The 18,457-nt window shown below is 44.4% G+C and overlaps 1 protein-coding gene and 1 long non-coding RNA gene across 3 annotated transcripts in view; one reads left to right on the forward strand and one right to left on the reverse strand.

Annotated features, from left to right (window-relative positions):
- Positions 1 to 632: 632 nt before the first annotated feature.
- On the reverse strand, positions 633 to 17,605 carry LOC135917937 (uncharacterized). Of its 2 annotated transcripts, none has more exons than XR_011512927.1 (6): positions 16,870 to 17,605; positions 12,844 to 12,890; positions 10,762 to 10,884; positions 10,356 to 10,449; positions 8,535 to 8,822; positions 633 to 1,823 (listed from the first exon to the last, which is right to left on the reverse strand). It is a non-coding gene; the product is annotated as an uncharacterized lncRNA (long non-coding RNA). The 2 variants fall into 2 exon arrangements; XR_010569462.2 differs by lacking the exon at positions 633 to 1,823 and adding an exon at positions 5,369 to 5,487.
- Positions 17,606 to 17,845: 240 nt separating this feature from the next.
- The window catches only part of LOC135915865 (phosducin-like protein), a 33,616-nt gene continuing 33,004 nt past the window's right edge, over positions 17,846 to 18,457 (forward strand). The window contains exon 1 of the mRNA XM_065449052.2: positions 17,846 to 18,278. Within this exon, the coding sequence (XP_065305124.1) occupies positions 18,105 to 18,278 (174 nt within the window). The 5' untranslated portion in view covers positions 17,846 to 18,104. The remainder of the gene's footprint in view (positions 18,279 to 18,457) is intronic.

The raw sequence follows: 18,457 nt of genomic DNA on the forward strand, positions 1-18,457 counted from the left end.
ACAGCGTTGTAACCGACTCCGCGATCATAGCGCAAAGTTTTAACTCGTATTTTCAAAGCGTGTTCCTTATGGAACGGGCAACCACAGCAAGAATTCCAGTTGAAGATCCTGGTGACGTACCAACTATCTCTGTGAACGGTGTTGTGTGTATGCTGCGTAAACTCGCAGATAAAAAATCCGCGGGTCCCGATGGGGTTCCAAATGCCTTTTTGAAGCGTTTTGCAGCACAGGTATCTGTTTTCTTAACGAGGATCTTTCAAGTCTCGTTACTATCGGGAGATGTACCGGAGGACTGGAGGATGGCCCGCGTTGTGCCAATTCTAAAAAAAGGGGACAAGCTAACCATTTCTAATTATCGACCAATCTCAATCACTTCCTCTTGTTGCAAGCTGCTTGAACACATAGTATCGGGTTATCTTAACTCTTATCTTGCTGAAAATAACATTTTATCACCTGCACAACATGGCTTTCGGAAAGAAATGTCCACTGTGACACAGTTAGTTACAACAATTCATGATTTTTCTGTTGTGCTTGATAAATCGGGGCAGATTGATGTACTTATTTTAGATTTCCGCAAGGCATTTGACACAGTTCCCCACAGTAAACTTATTTATAAACTGGAAAATATTGGCGTCCCTACTTACCTTGTTAATTGGATTAATGCTTATTTAAAACACAGGACACAGTACGTAGAGGTTAATGGTTGTAAATCTGAAGTGCTTCCAGTTACGTCAGGTGTACCCCAAGGAAGCGTTTTAGGCCCACTGCTATTCTTAATTTATATTAATGATTTGCCGGCTGCTATTTCCGAAAATGTCTCTGTCAAACTTTTTGCAGATGACTGCATTCTCTTCAAGAGCATAAACGAGCGTAATGATCATTACCTCTTACAAAACTCACTATTAGCTGTTCATCAATGGTGCCTTAAATGGAATATGCAACTTAACCTAGATAAAACTGTCCTCTTGCGAATTTCGCGCAAAAAACAGGTTTCTCCTTTCTCTTACAGCCTTCTAAATCATTCTATTATGGAGGTCACACATCATAAATACTTAGGGGTTACAATAACAAACGATTTAACTTGGTCTGAGCATATTTCAGACATTTGTTCCTCATCATTTTCCAAGCTGTGCTTTCTGAGGCGGAAGCTTAGAGGCGCTCCAAGTAAGCTTAAACGTCTCGCATACATAACATTCATCAGATCAAAATTAGAGTACGCGTCGGTCTTATGGGACCCGTTCATAAAGAAGGACATTTACCAGCTTGAGATGGTGCAAAGGAAAGCGATTAGGTTTATTTATAACAAATACAGAAGGCTTGATTCACCTACGACACTAATGAAAACAAATAACATCCAACTACTTCAAGTACGTAGGAAAATGTCCCGTTTGTTGTTTTTGCATAACCTTTTAGCACATAAACTAAACATTTCGCATCCCACAGAACTTAAACAGTTATCGTCTAGACGAACACACCACACAGGAAGTCATTTACTGGAACCAATTTTTGCAAGAACTGAAACATTCAAACACAGTTTTTTTCCGAGGACCGTTTCCGACTGGAACTGTCTTCCAGGGGCCATCTTCCAGTCCGCTAATTTTGTTAAAGCTCTAGAAGAGCATTTGTTTGAGTGAATGAGAGCTGCATATGTGCGAAAGCATATATATATGAATATGTACATGTGTATACATGTTTTTCTGCTTGTCTGTTAGCGGCAATCTGTTAAACTGCCGTTCTTTCTTTTTATTTTTTGATGTTCCAGTGTATTTACATGCCTTGTATAGCCCCTCCTGCATGGGCCATAACTGTTGGCCTGCAGTATTCTGAAATAAATAAATAAACATGGAATACAGTACAAAAAAAAGAATAAACTTAAACTAGTGTATCCAAAACAAAGAGTATTAGCACACACAAAAATGAACATACTCAATAAATATATACACTGTTTAAATGAGCCGTCCGGGAAGCAGGCGAAACAGCGTTTACCATAAGAATGCATCTACAGAGGCTGCATATGAAATACAGGTAATATCACCATTCGAATTTCAGATTCTCAATACTGTCAATAATTGCGTTGGCAGATGGGCAATTTACGGCTCTAGAGGGTAGTATGTTCCAATGGGAAATGGCGTGTGGGAATAAACAGTACTTGCGAGTGTTATTATGGCTGGGATGGTGTCGTATTGATTTATTATGGTTGGTTCAGGCAGAAAGTCTGAATGGCGCTTGAATGTATGTTACTTGTGGTACTCAATAGGAGCCGTGATAAAGTAAGCATAGAAATTTTAATCTGGAAATCATTCTACGTTGAGCCAGTGATTGAACGTTAGCCTTGACGCGCAGGTTTGTAATGCTCGTTTGACGTGAATATTGTGAATATATAAATCTCAATGCTAAGTTCTTTATGCGTTCTAGTTTCTCGGTTAAATACTTTTGGTGTGGGGCCCAAATAATGTCAGCATACTCTAAAGAGGGTCTAATGAGGGTTCTGTGTGCATTTAACACTAGGAGGTGTGTTTCTAACTTTTCTTCTCAAGAAATGTAGTTTACCTAGGGCCTTGTCATACATATTATTTATATGAGTTTCCCAATCTAATTTCATTGTAGGAGTGACCCCGAGATATGTGACCTCCTCGTATTTTCTTAGTGATATATTGTTTATTGTGTATGTAAACTGAAGCGCATTTTTCTTGTGAGTGAAGGAGATACTGGTAGTTTTTGATGCATTCAGTTTCATCCCCCTGTAAGGGGGGTTTATTCGGCTCGTAGAGCAGCAGCGACAAACTCAGCACCAGCAGGTAGGGCGCAGCCAGTGAACGAACTGGGTACGTGCCACGCGGTGGCAACGGGGCTTTTCAGCCTGCCGATCTTCTTCGTCACAATCCCCCCCGGAATTGAAGAGTAGCCATCCTGGCAACCTAGGAAGAGGTGGGCGGATCGTAATACTGCTTCAGCCGGTCAATGTGCACAGTCTCTCGCCCCCAACGACGCAGATCGGAAGATGGCGATACGGGTTCGACCACGTAGTTCATTGGTGATGTTTGTGCAACTACGCGGTAGGGCCCGTGGTACTTCGGGAGGAGCTTGGACGAAAAGCCAGGAGCAGCAACAGGCGGGACCCAAAGCCACACGAGTGAGTCGACGGGGAAGGGGTGAGGGGGAGGATTGAGGTCATGGCATTCTTTTTGGCGGCACTGTTGAGCAGACGTCAACGAACGGGCCAGTTGGTGGCATTTCTCGGCGTGCTGAGCAACCATAGAAACAGGTGAGCATTCAGCAGGGTCCAGCCGGTACGGGAGAACTGTATCAATGGTGCTGGAGGGATGGCGGCCGGCCGTAAAGCAGAAAAAATGGTGAGAATCCGGTGGTGGCTTGAGAGGCAGTGTTATATGCGTAAGTGACGAAAGGAAGTACAAGGTCCCAGTTGGAGTGGTCAGATGCAACATAAATTGATAGCATGTCACCAAGAGTTCTGTTGAATCGTTCTGTTAAGCCATTGGTCTGTGGATGATAAGCAGTAGTAGTGTGGTGAATAATTTGGCATTCAGATAAGAGTGACTGCAGGACATCTGAGAGGAATACGCAGCCCCGATCGCTCAACAGTTCACATGGTGTGCCATGGCGGAGAACGAAGTTGTTTATAATGAACGAGGCGATGTTTTTTGCTGATGCGGCAGGCAAGGCGGCGGTTTCAGCATACCGTGTCAAATGATCTACGGCGACAACAATCCATCGGTTGCCCGCGCCAGTAGATGGAAGAGGCCCATAGATATCAATGCCGACACGGTCAAATGGCTGAGCTGGGCAGGGAAGTGGTTGGAGAGATGTGGTGGAGAGATGCGGGACACATTCGCATTGCTGGCAGGCAATGCAGGAGCGTAAATATTTGTGGACGAAGGTGTACATCCCTCGCTAATAATATTGTAGGCAAAGCCGTGTGCAAGTTTTTGACACTCCGCCGTGACCACACTGTGGGTCAGAATGAAAAGCGGAGCAGAACTCTTGTCGTAGGTGGCGAGGCACTACTAAAAGCCATTTGCAGCCCTCATTGTGGTAGTTGCGGCGGTATAAAAGTCCATCCTGGTTTGTGAAATGCTGCACCTGTCGGCGTAGCGCTCGAGGTGCCGAAGTTGCCGGAGGATTTGACAAAAAGTCGAACACCATGACGATCCATGGGTCTTTTTGTTGCTCCGATGCCATGTCCAGGATGTCAAGTGGTGTGATGTCATGTCTGTCGGTAGAAGTGCTGCTGTCTGAAGTCACTGGAAAGTGCGAGAGGGCATCGGCGCCAGCGTGTTTGCGTCAAGAGCGATAAACGACACGGATATCATATTCCTGGATTCGGAGGGCCCACCAAGCGAGGCGGCCCAACGGGTCTTTTAGGTTGGACAACCAGCTAAGAGCGTGATAATCCGTCACCACATCAAAGCATCGACCGTAGACATATGGACGAAATTTTTGAAGAGCCCATACGATAGCCAGGCACTCTTTTTCTGTTACTGAGTAATTGGCCTCAGGTTTCGTGAGGGCACGACTGGCATAGGTGACTACGTATTCGGCATTAGTGTTCTTGCGTTGTGCGAGCACGGCACCAAGGCCGACACCACTGGCGTCAGTGTGAAGTTCTGTAGGTGCGCTGGGATAAAAATGCCGCAAGATTGGCGGAGACGTGAGTAGGTGATTGTGACGAAGAAGATCGGCAGGCTGAAAAGCCCCGTTGCCATCGCGTGACACGTACCCAGCACCTCCACCAATTGTAAAGGGGGTTTATTCGGCTCGTAGAGCAGCAGCGACAAACTCAGCACCAGCAGGTAGGGCGCAGCCAGCGAACGAACTGGGTACGTGCCATGCGATGGCAACGGGACTTTTCAGCCTGCCGATCTTCTTCGTCACACCACAAATGTTGCACCAATTTTGTACAGCATCTAACGAATCATTTAGTTTTACCTGATCCTCTCTGGTATTTGTAGCCAGGCCAGCAGCTGGGCGAACAACAACTTTATTGCGGTTGTGCAAGTTACATATATAGTGAAGCCTACGTGACGTAACAGATCACGGGATCACTGGTGCGGCCCCAAATTCACAGTTCTTCGCTAACACACGCAGTTCTGTTAGCCACTCGTTAAACATCTCGCCTTCTTTTTGGTTCCTTGAACCGAAACGGAATTCTTGGAATGTTAAGTTCGTTGCAGGCTTGTAATGATCCTCAAATTTCTTAATCAGAACTTCAACGTCATTCCTGTCTTCCGCTTCATCGAACTTGAAGGTACTGTACGACTTCCTAGCCTCTTCGCCTATGGTAACTAGCAACGTGGCTGCTTGAATGTCTTTTGGCTGCTTGTTCAATTGCGTAACAATGGAAAACAGCAGAAACTCACTTTTCCAAGTTTTCCAGGCAATCCAAGGGTCGTGCGACGGATCCATAGGCTTCGGGGGCGGTAGTAGCGTGGACGCCATCGACATATTGGCTGGGTTTCGCTGCCACCGCTGCTACCATGTAGCCAGGCCAGCAGTTGGGCGAGCAACAACTTTATTGCGGTTGCGCAAGTTACATATATAGTGAAGCCTACGTGAGGTAACAGATCACGGGATTACTGGTGCGCCGTGACGACTGCAGATTCAGCCGTGCTACAGTATTCACTGTTGTGTACACTATGCGTTAATCGGCGAATAGGCGCATTTGAATAGGCGGCTGAGCGCATGAATGAATATCATTGATGTAGATCAGAAATAGGAGGGGCGCAAGAACCGAGCGTTGTGGAACACCAGAAAAAAAATGTTGATGTAATCAGATGTAATATCATTCACAGCTACGCATTGCTTTCGGTTTTCGAGATAGTTCTTGATCCACGATACTGTTTTCTAGTGTACACCAATGGCAATTAGTTTAGTAATAAGATCTGGATGAGGAATAACATCAAAGGCCTTTGAAATATCTAAGAAAATGGCATCTATTTGGCTTCTGTTATTTATTGATGTAGCTACATGATGGGTTAACTCAGCTGAGTAATAGTACTTAGACTTGAACAGAATCCATGTTGCCGGCTGTATTGTAGGTTATTATTCTCTAAGTGCAATATTATGGCCTTATAAATAATATGTTCGAACAATTTACTGGATGTACATGTTAATGAAACAGGTCTATAGTTACGTCGAGTTTAGAGCCAGATTTGTGCACAGGTATTACTTTGGCCCTTCGCCAGTCATCAGGTATCACTGAAGTTTCCAAAGATTGCCTGTAAATTACGTGTAAGTATTTTGACGTCCAAACTGCATGTTTTTGCAAAAAAAGCATTTGATATAAGATCAGTGCCACAGGGATTCTTTACATCCAGTTTTTGTAAGAGTAAAAAAATTCCTTGTTGGTCAATATCTATTTCAGGCATTGGATTCTCGAACTGATACTGTGGAGAGGGACCGTTAAAGGTAGTTCTGTTAAATACAGATTGAAAAAATTCATTAAATTTGCTTGCTATGACGTCAGGTTGAACAACTGTCTCGTTCGAAACAGTAATCTGCGATACGGTGTGCCGCTCCCTCGATAGGTAGCGCCAGAATTTTTGTGGTTTATTCGTCAGGTAAGAAGGCAGAGTAACAGTGAAAAAACGCTCCTTGGCCATATGGATCTTATATTGTAGTAAGCGTATGAGATCTTGAAGGTCACGTGTGGTTTTCTTTCTGCGCTTCCTCTTAATTTTTCGTTTTAAATGTATTACTTCGCGCGATACCCAAGGATGTTCTCTGTTCACTCGTTTCTTTCTGGAGGGAATGTAGTTTTCTTCACAAAAGTGCACAATACGCTAAAAACATAACCATAATTAATTTACGTCATGAAGTAATGAAAACTGCAGAAAGCAGGCGTTTAAATATTCTGAGATAGCATTGTCATCCGCTCTTGAGTAATCCCTGATAACAGCAATCGATGGCTTAACGCGTTCACGGTTTCCTAAAATTGGACAGGAGAATACAATCATTTTATGGTCCGAAATGCTATTTTCAACGTTTAATGTGTTATTTTGAAATAGACTGCTTACGAACATCAGACTAAGCACAGAAAATGACGGACCAGCTATTCTAGTTGGTTCGGAAACTAGCTGGTCTAAAGAAAAGGTAAATGACATGAACAACAGAGATTCAGCACTTTTTGCGTCACAGCTGTTGTGCGAAAGATTAGACCAGTTGATTCCTGGTAAATTGAAATCACCTGTGATGATAATATTGGAACGTGAATTAGTGTGTTGTGCAATGTAATTGTGCATAATGTCTAGGTATACAGGGGGCGCATTCGGAGGTCGATATAGGCCACCCAGAAATATGCTTTTTCCATTAAATGTAAGTTTACACCATACGCTTTCATGGTCAGGTATGCTGTTTAAAACTGTGAATTTTATGTTAGATTTAATTGCGACAGCAACACCTCCCCCCCGCGATTCTCTGTCTTTCCGTATGAGCCGATAAGGCGGAAACACTTCGGAATCCTGGACGCTTTCGTGAAGCCAGGTTTCCGTGATGACTATAACGTGTGGGTGATGGGCTGCAACTATGCTTTCAGGTAGGCTGAAGTTATTGACTACGCTGCGCGCATTCAGTGATAACACTCTGATACATTTCGTACATTGTTGTCACGTGCAATCGCGAGCTGCTGAGCCAGCATGTGCAGAAGTTATCGGTTTAGATAGTTCAATTCTTCTGTCCTCACACTCATTCCATATGAAGGTTTTGCCATTTATTTTTAGTTTATCAAATGCCAGAGATACCTTTGCTCCTTTCGCCTTGTCACTTACTGCAGAATGCCATAATTTAGCAAGTGTGTCGCGTACTTTCTTTGAGAAATCTTCGGATATTGAAATCTGGGTGTTTTTCAGCTAGAAGGAGCTGGATAATATTTTGTTTTACTCAGCGAAGTTGAATAGCCTGATAATAACGGGGCGTGTCCTTTGGCTTTGCTTTGTACCAATTTTGTGAAGTCGTTCTATTGAGTTAACTTCTATTCCTAGGATCTTCCTAAATATACCGTCTCGCACTTCTTCTTCAAGTGTTTTAACATCTTCAGCAGAGCTCTCTCTTAATCCATAAATTACTAGGTTATTCCGCCTACTTCTATTTTCTAGATCATCGACCTTCGATGCCAGAAATTCTACTTGCGTCATGGTAGATTTACAAGATTCCTCGCAGTGTACTATCTTGTCTTCGCATTCTTTCCATAATCCCCTTTCATTCTCAATAACTGTCATTCTTTCTTGCAAATCTGCAACTATTGTCTCCACGTGCTTGATATTTGTAGACAGTTGTTTCAGTGTTTTGTTCGTTTCCTTTTGTTCTCTTAGAATGCGTTTCATTAGTTCCCGCTGCGAACATTCATCTGAATCAGAGTCAGGACCTGGATTTTGTTCAACGTCTCTGAATGTTAGTAACATTAAGCAGACAACATTAAAACAATCTTGCAAAATAGCAACACAGCATTGTGGACTTTGGAGCACCATTAACGTTACGTCATTGTCTCTAGTTGAAGAGACTAAATGCTGGTCACTAACCTGTGCGATCAGAAAAAATTCGATCAGCATCCGTACTCGTTCAGTGCTTCCAAGTCCACTGAAGGTAACGTCGAAAAGGCTGCTGCTTTTATCCGGGTGCCATGGTGTCTCCGTCGACGTCACCGTGCTGGTCAGGTGGTCCCAGTGCAGTGCACGTGGTACAGCTTCCTGCGACTTGTTTCGTCCGATGAAGCCAGCAGGGCAGACAGCCAGAGGTAGCAGTAGATAGGCCTGATGCAGCGCATGCTCAGACCCTGCGTCGACGAATCCGGTCCTCGACAGCACGATCTGTGTGATCAGAAAAAATTTGATCAGCATCCGCGCTCGTTTGGTGCTTCCAAGTCCACTATGATATATGCAACTGAGCCTGTGTTAAATAATAATATGCAAGATAACAGATTATAATTGTATACTGGGAGTCATTTGACACAACTGTATTACAACTAGTTTCCATGTAATAACATGAAAATTTCTATATGTATTTGCGCTTAAAAACTCTTATATCCACACTTTATCCGTAATTGTATTGCTACACCAGCTGCTTCCGTGCCTGTCTGGGAGACCGGAACTTTGTCAAGCCGAAGAGAATTCGGCTTTTTTTCCGGCTCTCCCTTTTTCACCTTGTATCCAGTGGTGAAAATAAAAATTATGATGATGATGATGATGTAGCAGAATATGTTCACAGAAGTGAAATGCCACTGTACTGAATTTTGTTAAACTGAAAGGCATTTGCATTGGGTTGAATGGCGTTTCGATGGGGGATATAAAAAAGTTCGTACAGCTGAATAATTTGTTCAAGTGACGTTCAAGTGGTAGTTTACTGTATATTGGTTTTCTTGGATAAAAAATTTACTTGGAAACAGTGCCTTGTATGTCCTCATTTTTTCTTAAACATTGCTCGATGAACAAGAGGTGCAAAAAGACACCTTTCTATTTTGTCTCTTCTGACCTAACTGGCATTTGGCAAATACCTCTTGCATGCGGGAGAAAGTAAGGAGGGGGAGGGGGGGGGGTATATTGGAAAAAGTTTGGCAGTGTTTGGCTCCTCCTGGGGTGGTGTTAGAGGTGTGTATGAACCACTGCTTAGATAAATCGAACTCAGTACCTTTTTCTCAGTACAAGCATTCGTGAATGTTAACTTGTTATTCCAGTAGTTTAAAAATGCCTGCATAGGCCCTATATCACAATATGTCCCAAGCCTCCTATATTTTTTTTTTATTTAAAAGGACTTGAAAGAATTCGAACTTCACTGTTAATGAAAAGAATGTTACAACTTTCAATAGCAAGGGATTGCTGTTATCAAGACTCCACAAAATGATGCAAAAAGAGCTGTTCTGCCATGAACAATTTTCAATATTGTAATTCTGAGAAGCGGTTATTAAGTCTTGAGGAGAAAGTTTGTTGAATGTATGTTCCAGCTTGTAAACCGCGCACAAACTATTTGAGGGCGGTAAGATTTTTTATTGTTTAATATCAAGAGTTGACGAACAGCCACAGTTCAGCAATGTCATGTGTTTTCTCATTTTGAAGAGCAAAAATTATTTCAACATATCTGAGCTATCAACCCTACAATAGTCATGACATTAGCCATTAATCAAGTGGGGAACAAAGATTACAATTTTTATCCTGTGTACATTTAGTTGGTCTAATAGGGCGATGGTTCATCTCAATATCCCCACTCACCAGAGGGCTACAGGATTGGGACACCGCCTGGGCATATGTAGGAATAAAATTAAGGCACCGACTATGTGGGCAATGAAGCTATGAAGCAATGAAGGGATGGTCAGAACATATGCAGTAAGCATTATCATGGTACCACACCTATTGGTGCTGCTGCTGCCTTGCCCGCTGAAGAGGGGCAATCCAGTGGTGATTTTTGTAGACAGTGCCATCGACATCATGATGATTGAAAAGTCTGAAATGGTATCATTGTGTACATTATTCACATAGCCCAGTGGGTCACTGGACAAACTATGACTGTTTCCCAAACAGAAGATAAATCAGTCCATGCTTGCATGGAGGAAAAATTGCACAAGCTTAGCAAGAGTCAATGACAAGAATGCAGGAAAGTGAAACACTGTGGCAACAACAAGGCAAAGAAAAAGAACTGCATGAAGCACAGAGATCTAAGCATCGTGCCAGTGCTGCTAGAGGATTGCTCACTCAATATGAAAGTTCAGTTCCAATCATGCATACTACCTCTTGGTTTAGCTTAAGGATTGCTTACCTCAACAAAATAATGCCTCTTGTCACTCTCAGTTGTCCCCATGAGTTTAAAGCAGTCTTTCACAACCTAGGCTGAGAACACTCCCAAGAAATGTTGTATCTTGTACACAAGCCATGCAAGTTCCTGTAATATTTGAAGGATCCACATCTCACAGTATAACACAAGGTTGTGAAGAAGACAAAGGCATATTGAAATGAGCATGACAGCTCAATGCCTACTGGCAAAGGCTTTGCAACATTTTTACAGCAATAATGCATTGTGGTGCCTCAGAACCACTGGGATTAGCAAGATTCCACTGTAACTGGAATGAGAAAATACTGCGTTCTAATTGACTTACAGTGCGGTGTTAAGCACGACAGCAGCACTGCATTAAAGCATCAATGTTCTAATCGATTTTCCTCAAACATGTTATGGTACGACTTTTAGTGACTAAGCAGCATTTGTACAAAGGCACCAAGCTGGTTTGCTTCAAGAAGTGTCTTCTGATCTATACTTTGAGCAAAAATGTTGCACTTATTGCTGGTTCTTTGGCATGCAAGCCTTAAAAAAAATGGGATTAGCATGCATCTTACTCAGTAACAGAAACTTAGCAAGTGTACCTACTTGGCTTGGACCTTCAGGGTTACAGATACATGGGCATTGACATGTACAGTCAAAGACATAAGAAAGTGCCTGGGACCTCCAAAATCGTTCGTAATACTGGTCACTTCGTTGTAAAGATTGTACACCACACCGCCGCTAACAATTGAGCAGGCTGGACATGTCAAAGAAGAGAGAACCCTTATTCTATGAATTAAGGGGCACTTAGTGAAATAGGTCACTAGTATTTTTGTTTATAGTTTGTGTGGCTGAATGTGCGACTAACATGTCACTAACCTTGCTCAAGTTTAATGTTATTGACGCATGCGCAGCAGGAGTTGAACGACAATGACTCGCCTTCCCTTTCTTCTTTTACTCTCTTTATGCCCATTGCGAATTGTATATATTTGTGCACACTTCAATAAAGGTGTTGTCGGCAGTCAGCGCTCGTTCTGTGTCCTTCCTTGTCCGTGTTTTTTGGTGCTGTTTTAAATATGAAACATCTTCAGTGGCTTTCTTGATGACAGACGCCGGAGTTCTACGGCAGACATCCGTTATCCTTGCCTTGAACTAATCTGACTCTATCTCAATTACGTAAGCAAGATCATTCACATAAATAACCCCAAAGAAAGAAATCGAGTGGAGAGAGGTCACATGACCTAGCGGGCCAATTCACAGGCCTGTGCCTTCCAATCTATCGCGCACTGAAAGTCGCATCCAGCCAGTTTCGTGCTTGGCTGCTGCTGTGTGCGGGTGCCCTATCTTGCTGATACCACAGAAGCGGAAGAGGTGACAGCGGGACTTCACAGAGAAACTCATCCACCACTCCTTCAAGGATTTTGTTGATGTAACACTGTCCAGTGAGTATGTGATCAAAGAAGATGGGACCGATTATAGCACCAGCATAAATTCTGAATCACAATTTGGGCAACTACTGGTACTGGTGCCTATTGCACTTCACACAGCGTGCATTGGAGTCCCTCCACTAGTGCGCATTATGCAAATGTACCTAGGCGTTTCGGCGAAAATTGGCTTCATCTGTGCACATGATGTTGCTCAAAAGGTATGATGACTCATGGGCTTTTGCGAGAAATTTAAACGATTCTACGGGTCCCTATCTTCCAAGCATTGTTGCTGGTTAAGGTGGGACGGGTGAAAGGCTGTCATTTAGAATTCTCCAAACTGACTTGGAAATTGGTACCTGGGCGGCCACGTTCCGCATGCTAGCATGAGGATTTGAGGCCATAAATGCTAGAACATCCCTGCGTAGGCTAGGACTCAAACGTGGAGTCCTCAGCCGGTTTGTTGAAGCTGCCGGTTTGTCTCAGGTTTTCACAACTTCTGATGATAGTCGATGCATTTGGTCTACCGCCACACTTCCATTAGTGATATACATATTTGCAGTCTTCCTCTTGTTGCCATTTGCAGATGGCAAGGCGAGGATCATGCTTACTGGGTGCTCATTAGAGAAACACATGGCAAATGGGATGGAACAAAACGTACCTTTAAATCTTTGCACTGACGTCAATTCACTTTTGTGGTGACAGGTTCTGTAGCAAAAAAAAAAAATCCGTGCAATTTATCTACGCTAAAACAACAGCTATCACAACTTTTTTCCAGGTAACACCAAACGAGACGTGTTACCTCAGCAGGGATGCGGCAGATGAGGCATTAGGTCGATCACAATGTTTCTCTTTATTTCCTTTATTGCATCCTGGACTACTCAGAGGGAGCATGTTCGAGGGCGCTGCTTTATGATGCGAGTGGGAGCACAGTCATGTGGTATTCTCCATATTTCACAGGGTTTATTTATCTATCATAAAAAATTAGTACGCAATTAGTACGTCGCTGAAAATATCGCAGTTAGATGTCCCTTGGCTGTGCCTTTAGATGCCTCATTTATAATTTGATAATTAGGATAGTACATGTCGACTTACATAATTAATTAAATGATCAAATTAAATCTGTAACGAAAAAATTACTAGCAGCTACTGCAATGTACTGTAAACAATATTCGCTAGGTTTTCTTCGAGTAACGCATTGCTCTCTTTTTAAATCTTGGTGCATTATAATTAATTGGGACACTCTGTATATATTTACGTTTGCATGTAAGTGATGATGTTACCATCCGTAATAAATGTTGTAAGTTATTAGAAATGTTCTTTTTTTCATGAGTCGTTGACATTACTTACTGTAAAAAGAAGCAACACCGAGACACACAACATTCACGTGCATTTCATACGCCGTTGATAAAAGAGTCTGCTGACGGGGTCAGTGAAGTTTATAGGTTTCATTCATGATCAAAAAAGGACGCAAAACAATTTGAAGCGTCGTGAGCATACAACAACATATTCATTCTCTAGACATAGGCTATCCATACCGTTATAAATAATTTTTGATTGGCTGCCTCCATCTCTTTCAAAAATATTATAAACTTTGTCCTGTGTGTATATTTAAATATATTGCATATGTGCATGGTGTTTACAGTGGAAATTTAAAATAATGTTGAAGTGAGAAAGTATGGATAAGGCAGCCACCGCGAGTGCTTCTGATGGCCGTGTCCCCCTATTGTCAGGATTTGAAGAAATAAAGTGACCCGCCGTGGTTGCTTTGTGGCTATGGTGTTAAGCTCGAGATCGCCAGATCTCGAGCTTAACAGCCATGTTATCTCGTGTTAAGCTCGAGATAATATGGCTGCTAAGCTCGATATCGCCACATCTAATCCCGGCCACGACGGCCGCATTTCGATGGGGGCGAAATGTGAAAACACCAATGTACTTAGATTTAGGTACATGTTAAAGAGCCCCCCGTGGTCCAAGTTTCCGGAGTCCCCCACTATGCGGTGCCTCACAATGAGATCGTGGTTTCGGCAAATAAAACCGCATAATTTAACATTCTTTTTTGCAGAAATAATCGAAAATATTAATTAAAAGCCGTTCAAGTCTGCGCCAACAAGGATGCAGTAAGCTATTAGCCTCAGTAAAATTTCAAGGGAAAAAGTCGAGGAAAGTGAAAAGAAACCTCAAATGATGTGGGTGACAAAGCACTGGTATTGGCACTTTAGGTGTGTGTGGGGGGGGGGGGGAGGGGGAGGGAGGCTTCGGCTCCCCTCCCCCGGGAAATCTCCGGAGGGGGCTCGGGCCCCTGAGCCCCCCACATAGTCTCCGCCTATGCTGCTATGTTAACATGGATGGTATTATATGTGCATTTCTCAAGTGAATAAATTAAACAAAGTACAAGTAGTTCATTTTCAGGGGAAGCAACACTGAAGCAATCAATTTTGCATCCTTCCATTTTAAGGTGAAAGCCTTAGATGCCTATGCTTCAAGGTCTCATTGTGAGGTACAGAAAATATCATGTGACCCAAGGAAGGCCAGAAGCGAACGAAAACATGTCCAGCCATGTATAAGACATGATTAATGATTATCGAAGTTATCACTATGTGGTACCTGTTTCCAAGTTCCTGTGATGATGTCAAAGGTTATTTCACATGCACTGATTCATCACTATCATTATATACAGTTCTTAGATATGTGAATGCATTGCTTGTAGAAGACAGGTAGGTAGAACCATAACGCAGAATGGACCATTTGTTAAAGAATTGGTTTTCTTCAAATGACGATCCATCTAGTATAAGATTTTTATAATGAGTGGGACATTGCACCAAACTGGTAGCCCATGACTGTGAGGTGCTCATTGTTACCAACCTTCTAGTGAAAAAAATATACTTTCAAAGAACTACTAAGAAAAGAAATGTATAGATATTGTTTTATGATGGCCCTTGAGAGTGCGCTTTATGCGTGAGAGGGTGAATGTTGCAAGTTTACAGAGATGCTGAGTGCATAATTGAATCATAGTGTCCGTAATTATGTATGTTGATGCTAGTTTTTCATGATAGATATAGAATGGAGCAAAAGTGCTTAATAGCTAGTGCTGGGGTAGCTGAAGAGTGAGAGAGAGAGAGAAGGGAAGACGGAAAGGCAGGGAGGTTAACCAGACTGAGTCCAGTTTGCTACCCTACATGTGGGGAGGGGAATGGGGAGTGAAAGAGAGAGAGAGAGAACTTAGGTGTAGGATGTCTATAGTCGGGCACTCAAGTCTGTTCAGCGCTTTTTCACTGAACAGTGAAATGCACATTATTGCAAGGACCTGAACTTTAATCAAAGTGGTGACAATAGTGGTCAAAATTTTCTTATTATTTGTACTAATGCAATGTGAAGTTGGGGATCACGATCCTGGCAACGAAAAATGAAAATTAATATGACAGCGGCCATTGTCAGCTTAAAGAACTGGGTGGACAGACAGACATGGGAAACCAGCACTTAAGTGGTGTCGGAGCAAAGCTGGAACTTATGGCTGAGCCAAATAACTTATAAGGGCTGTGGCGCACACGATAGCTGCGCGCGGGTATGATATACTAGAAATCATCAAGCAGTATCTGCCACATGGTGTTAGCACATGCTGCCTGCACTGATAAATCTCCCACCGAGCTCCTACATCTATACGAATACACAGCTACAAAATACATGCCGAGATGCAGGATCCGTCCAGTAAAGAGAACAAATTCACCAGTCGCCTAATATGACATTGACCGACACCTACAGAAGTCGCTTAATCATTTAAATAATTAGGTGAGAATGACTTGGTTCGACAGGCAAGGTTCTGACTGGTGTTGTATAAGTCGCAGGTCGCTTTTTAAGTCGCGACGATAGATTGGATTTTTTACAAGCACTGCTCCAGGAGGGCACATGCAACCGGAGGCCTCAGGAGAGGACCTGAGGTTATAATAAAGCAGGCGGCGCAGGATCCCTAGGGCACCCAAGGGGTAGTGGGGAGATCAAAGCTGGAAGCAGGATAGTCCGTAGATTGGAGTGGCGGAGGCCTAAGCGTGATGGACTTAAAATAAATATTATTACGTCCAGCCGCCAACTTGTGACGCCAAGACTTCTGCAACAGCAGTCAGAAGTTTGCCGTTTGACATACTAAGGCAGCAGCGGAAGCGGACGAAGACACAGAAACGTGAAAAAAAGGACCCCACGCTACAAGTTAGTAGTATTTTAAAGTTTAAATTATGGCAATTGAATAACGCGCAACTGAGCCCTCTCGAAGCGTTCGACGCATGGAAAAATTCGCGAGGACGGTAAGATACCAGTGTGACAGAGGCACAAGCAAGGAACGAAAACGCGCACACAGGGCAAACTGTAAAGATGCTATATATTTTGCTATATATGTAATATATGCTATATCTATCAAGTGACTAGTGCCATGCTCTAATCTTCAAAGGTCGCAATGCTTTCGCAATGAAATTGTTGACAGTGTGCGCTGTGTGTGTATCTTGTGTTCTGGCTCACCGCTGATCGTGATCACGCCCGATCCTGATCGAATTTCGCGGTCGTGATTGCCTCCTTTGGTCAAAATGAGCGAGAGACCCAATCACAGTCGAGAATTTCGATCCGGATCGGTGCCGATCGCGATCAGAAGTATACGTGTGACACTGGTAGTGACAGGGCAACGCCATATCATACTCGCCTTCACGGGAGACCACTGACCAAACGACAACAATCGTTCGCGCCAGTGCACTGTGCCAGCAACACCCAAGGAGACGCACGAGGAAAACTTGTACACGACGCACGGATCGCCAGCCGACACATGGCAAAATGCCGCCACGCCAAGGCACGCCTAGGGACAGAACGAGCAAAGAAACTGCTCCTCCGTGGTACCTAGGTAAAGGGAGAAATTTAAGGCGCAAACGCCCCCAGATTTTCTCTCTTGCACCCGCTGAAACGACTGGCCAATCCCGTGAACTGGCGATTCCGCAAATGACCGTCTCGTCCTTTCGCCTTCCTCGCGCAGATGGCGTCACCGCTTCTTGAATATTGCTCTATTTTTAGTACTCCCTTCTAAGCGTACTTCTAAATAATAACCCACTGCCACGAAATGCAGCCCATGCAGCTCCCGAGCGAAATATGAGCGGAAAATAACCGTCGACCCAGCCGGAAACGCCGTTCAGATCGGATATCCCGTGATCCCTGTTTGCGCGCTGCCTGCGCGCGCCGCCGCGGGCAACCGGTGCTGCTACGGCGAGCGCGACAACGCAGGCAAGCGTGCGTTCGAATGGTGCTGCGCGTCGTGTGGCTTCCCCCGCTGCCTCTGCTGATCTCGGCGCTAAAGCCGAGACCACACGTACGCTTGCGGACGCGCGCTAGCTCGCGTTCGCGCGCCTAGCGCCTGCCGCGCCTCGCGAGTAATGGTGGTTTGCATCCACACAGACGCGCGACAGCGCGCGCTCACTGGGCTCACTCACGGACGCCTCGGAAGGCGCCGCTTCGTACTTTGTTATCGATAGTGTTTCAAAATGCTTCGATATCTATAAACTTAAATGTTATATTTTTATAGCTGCTAGATCAGCGCATAAAGGAAAGAAGAACTACTTTCTTGCATGATATAAATCTGCTTCACGGAGAGTTGAACGTTCCGCGCCGTAGGTGCGTAGCCAGGCGCGCAGACGCGAGGCAACCCAAGCGCGCGATAACAGGGAGGAGCTGTTCCCCGCGCTCACGCCGCGTTTCGACGCGTACGAGCCATGTCGCACCATCTGCGCATGCGTGGGCGCGTGAACGCGAGCTTGCGCGCGTCCGCAAGCGTACGTGTGGTCCGGGCTTAACGGAATTGGGAACGGCGAAGCTGCACAAGGCGACGGCTCCTCGGACGGCGCGTTTGAGTTCTGTGTCGCGATTGTCGGCTGGTCGTCCCGCCGTGTACCGATGGCGACTCTAGAGGACCGCATCTTGGGCGAGAAGCTCCAGTACTACTGCAGCAGCAGCAGCGAAGACGAAGATGAGCCGGCGGAAAACGACGGCTCCCCGACGCACGTGCCCGCTGCGGCACCGCCGCCGCCGCCGCCCGAGATCAAGCAGCGGGAGGGATGCTCCGTCAACGTGAGTGCCGCGCGAACGCGCCGAGCCCCGTCGAATGTATACGGCACGGATTCACGTCAAGGCGCTCGTTGCTTTACTGTGTTTTAGTTTTGTTCGAAAAGCGGGTTGGCGGCAGTCAGCTGAAGCGTGTAAACTCTCCGCCGTCCGCGCACGCACAATGGTACGCCTGTCAAAACACA

Source organism: Dermacentor albipictus, chromosome 3, assembly GCF_038994185.2.
Source record: "Dermacentor albipictus isolate Rhodes 1998 colony chromosome 3, USDA_Dalb.pri_finalv2, whole genome shotgun sequence".
NCBI classification, from domain to species: Eukaryota; Metazoa; Arthropoda; class Arachnida; order Ixodida; family Ixodidae; genus Dermacentor; species Dermacentor albipictus.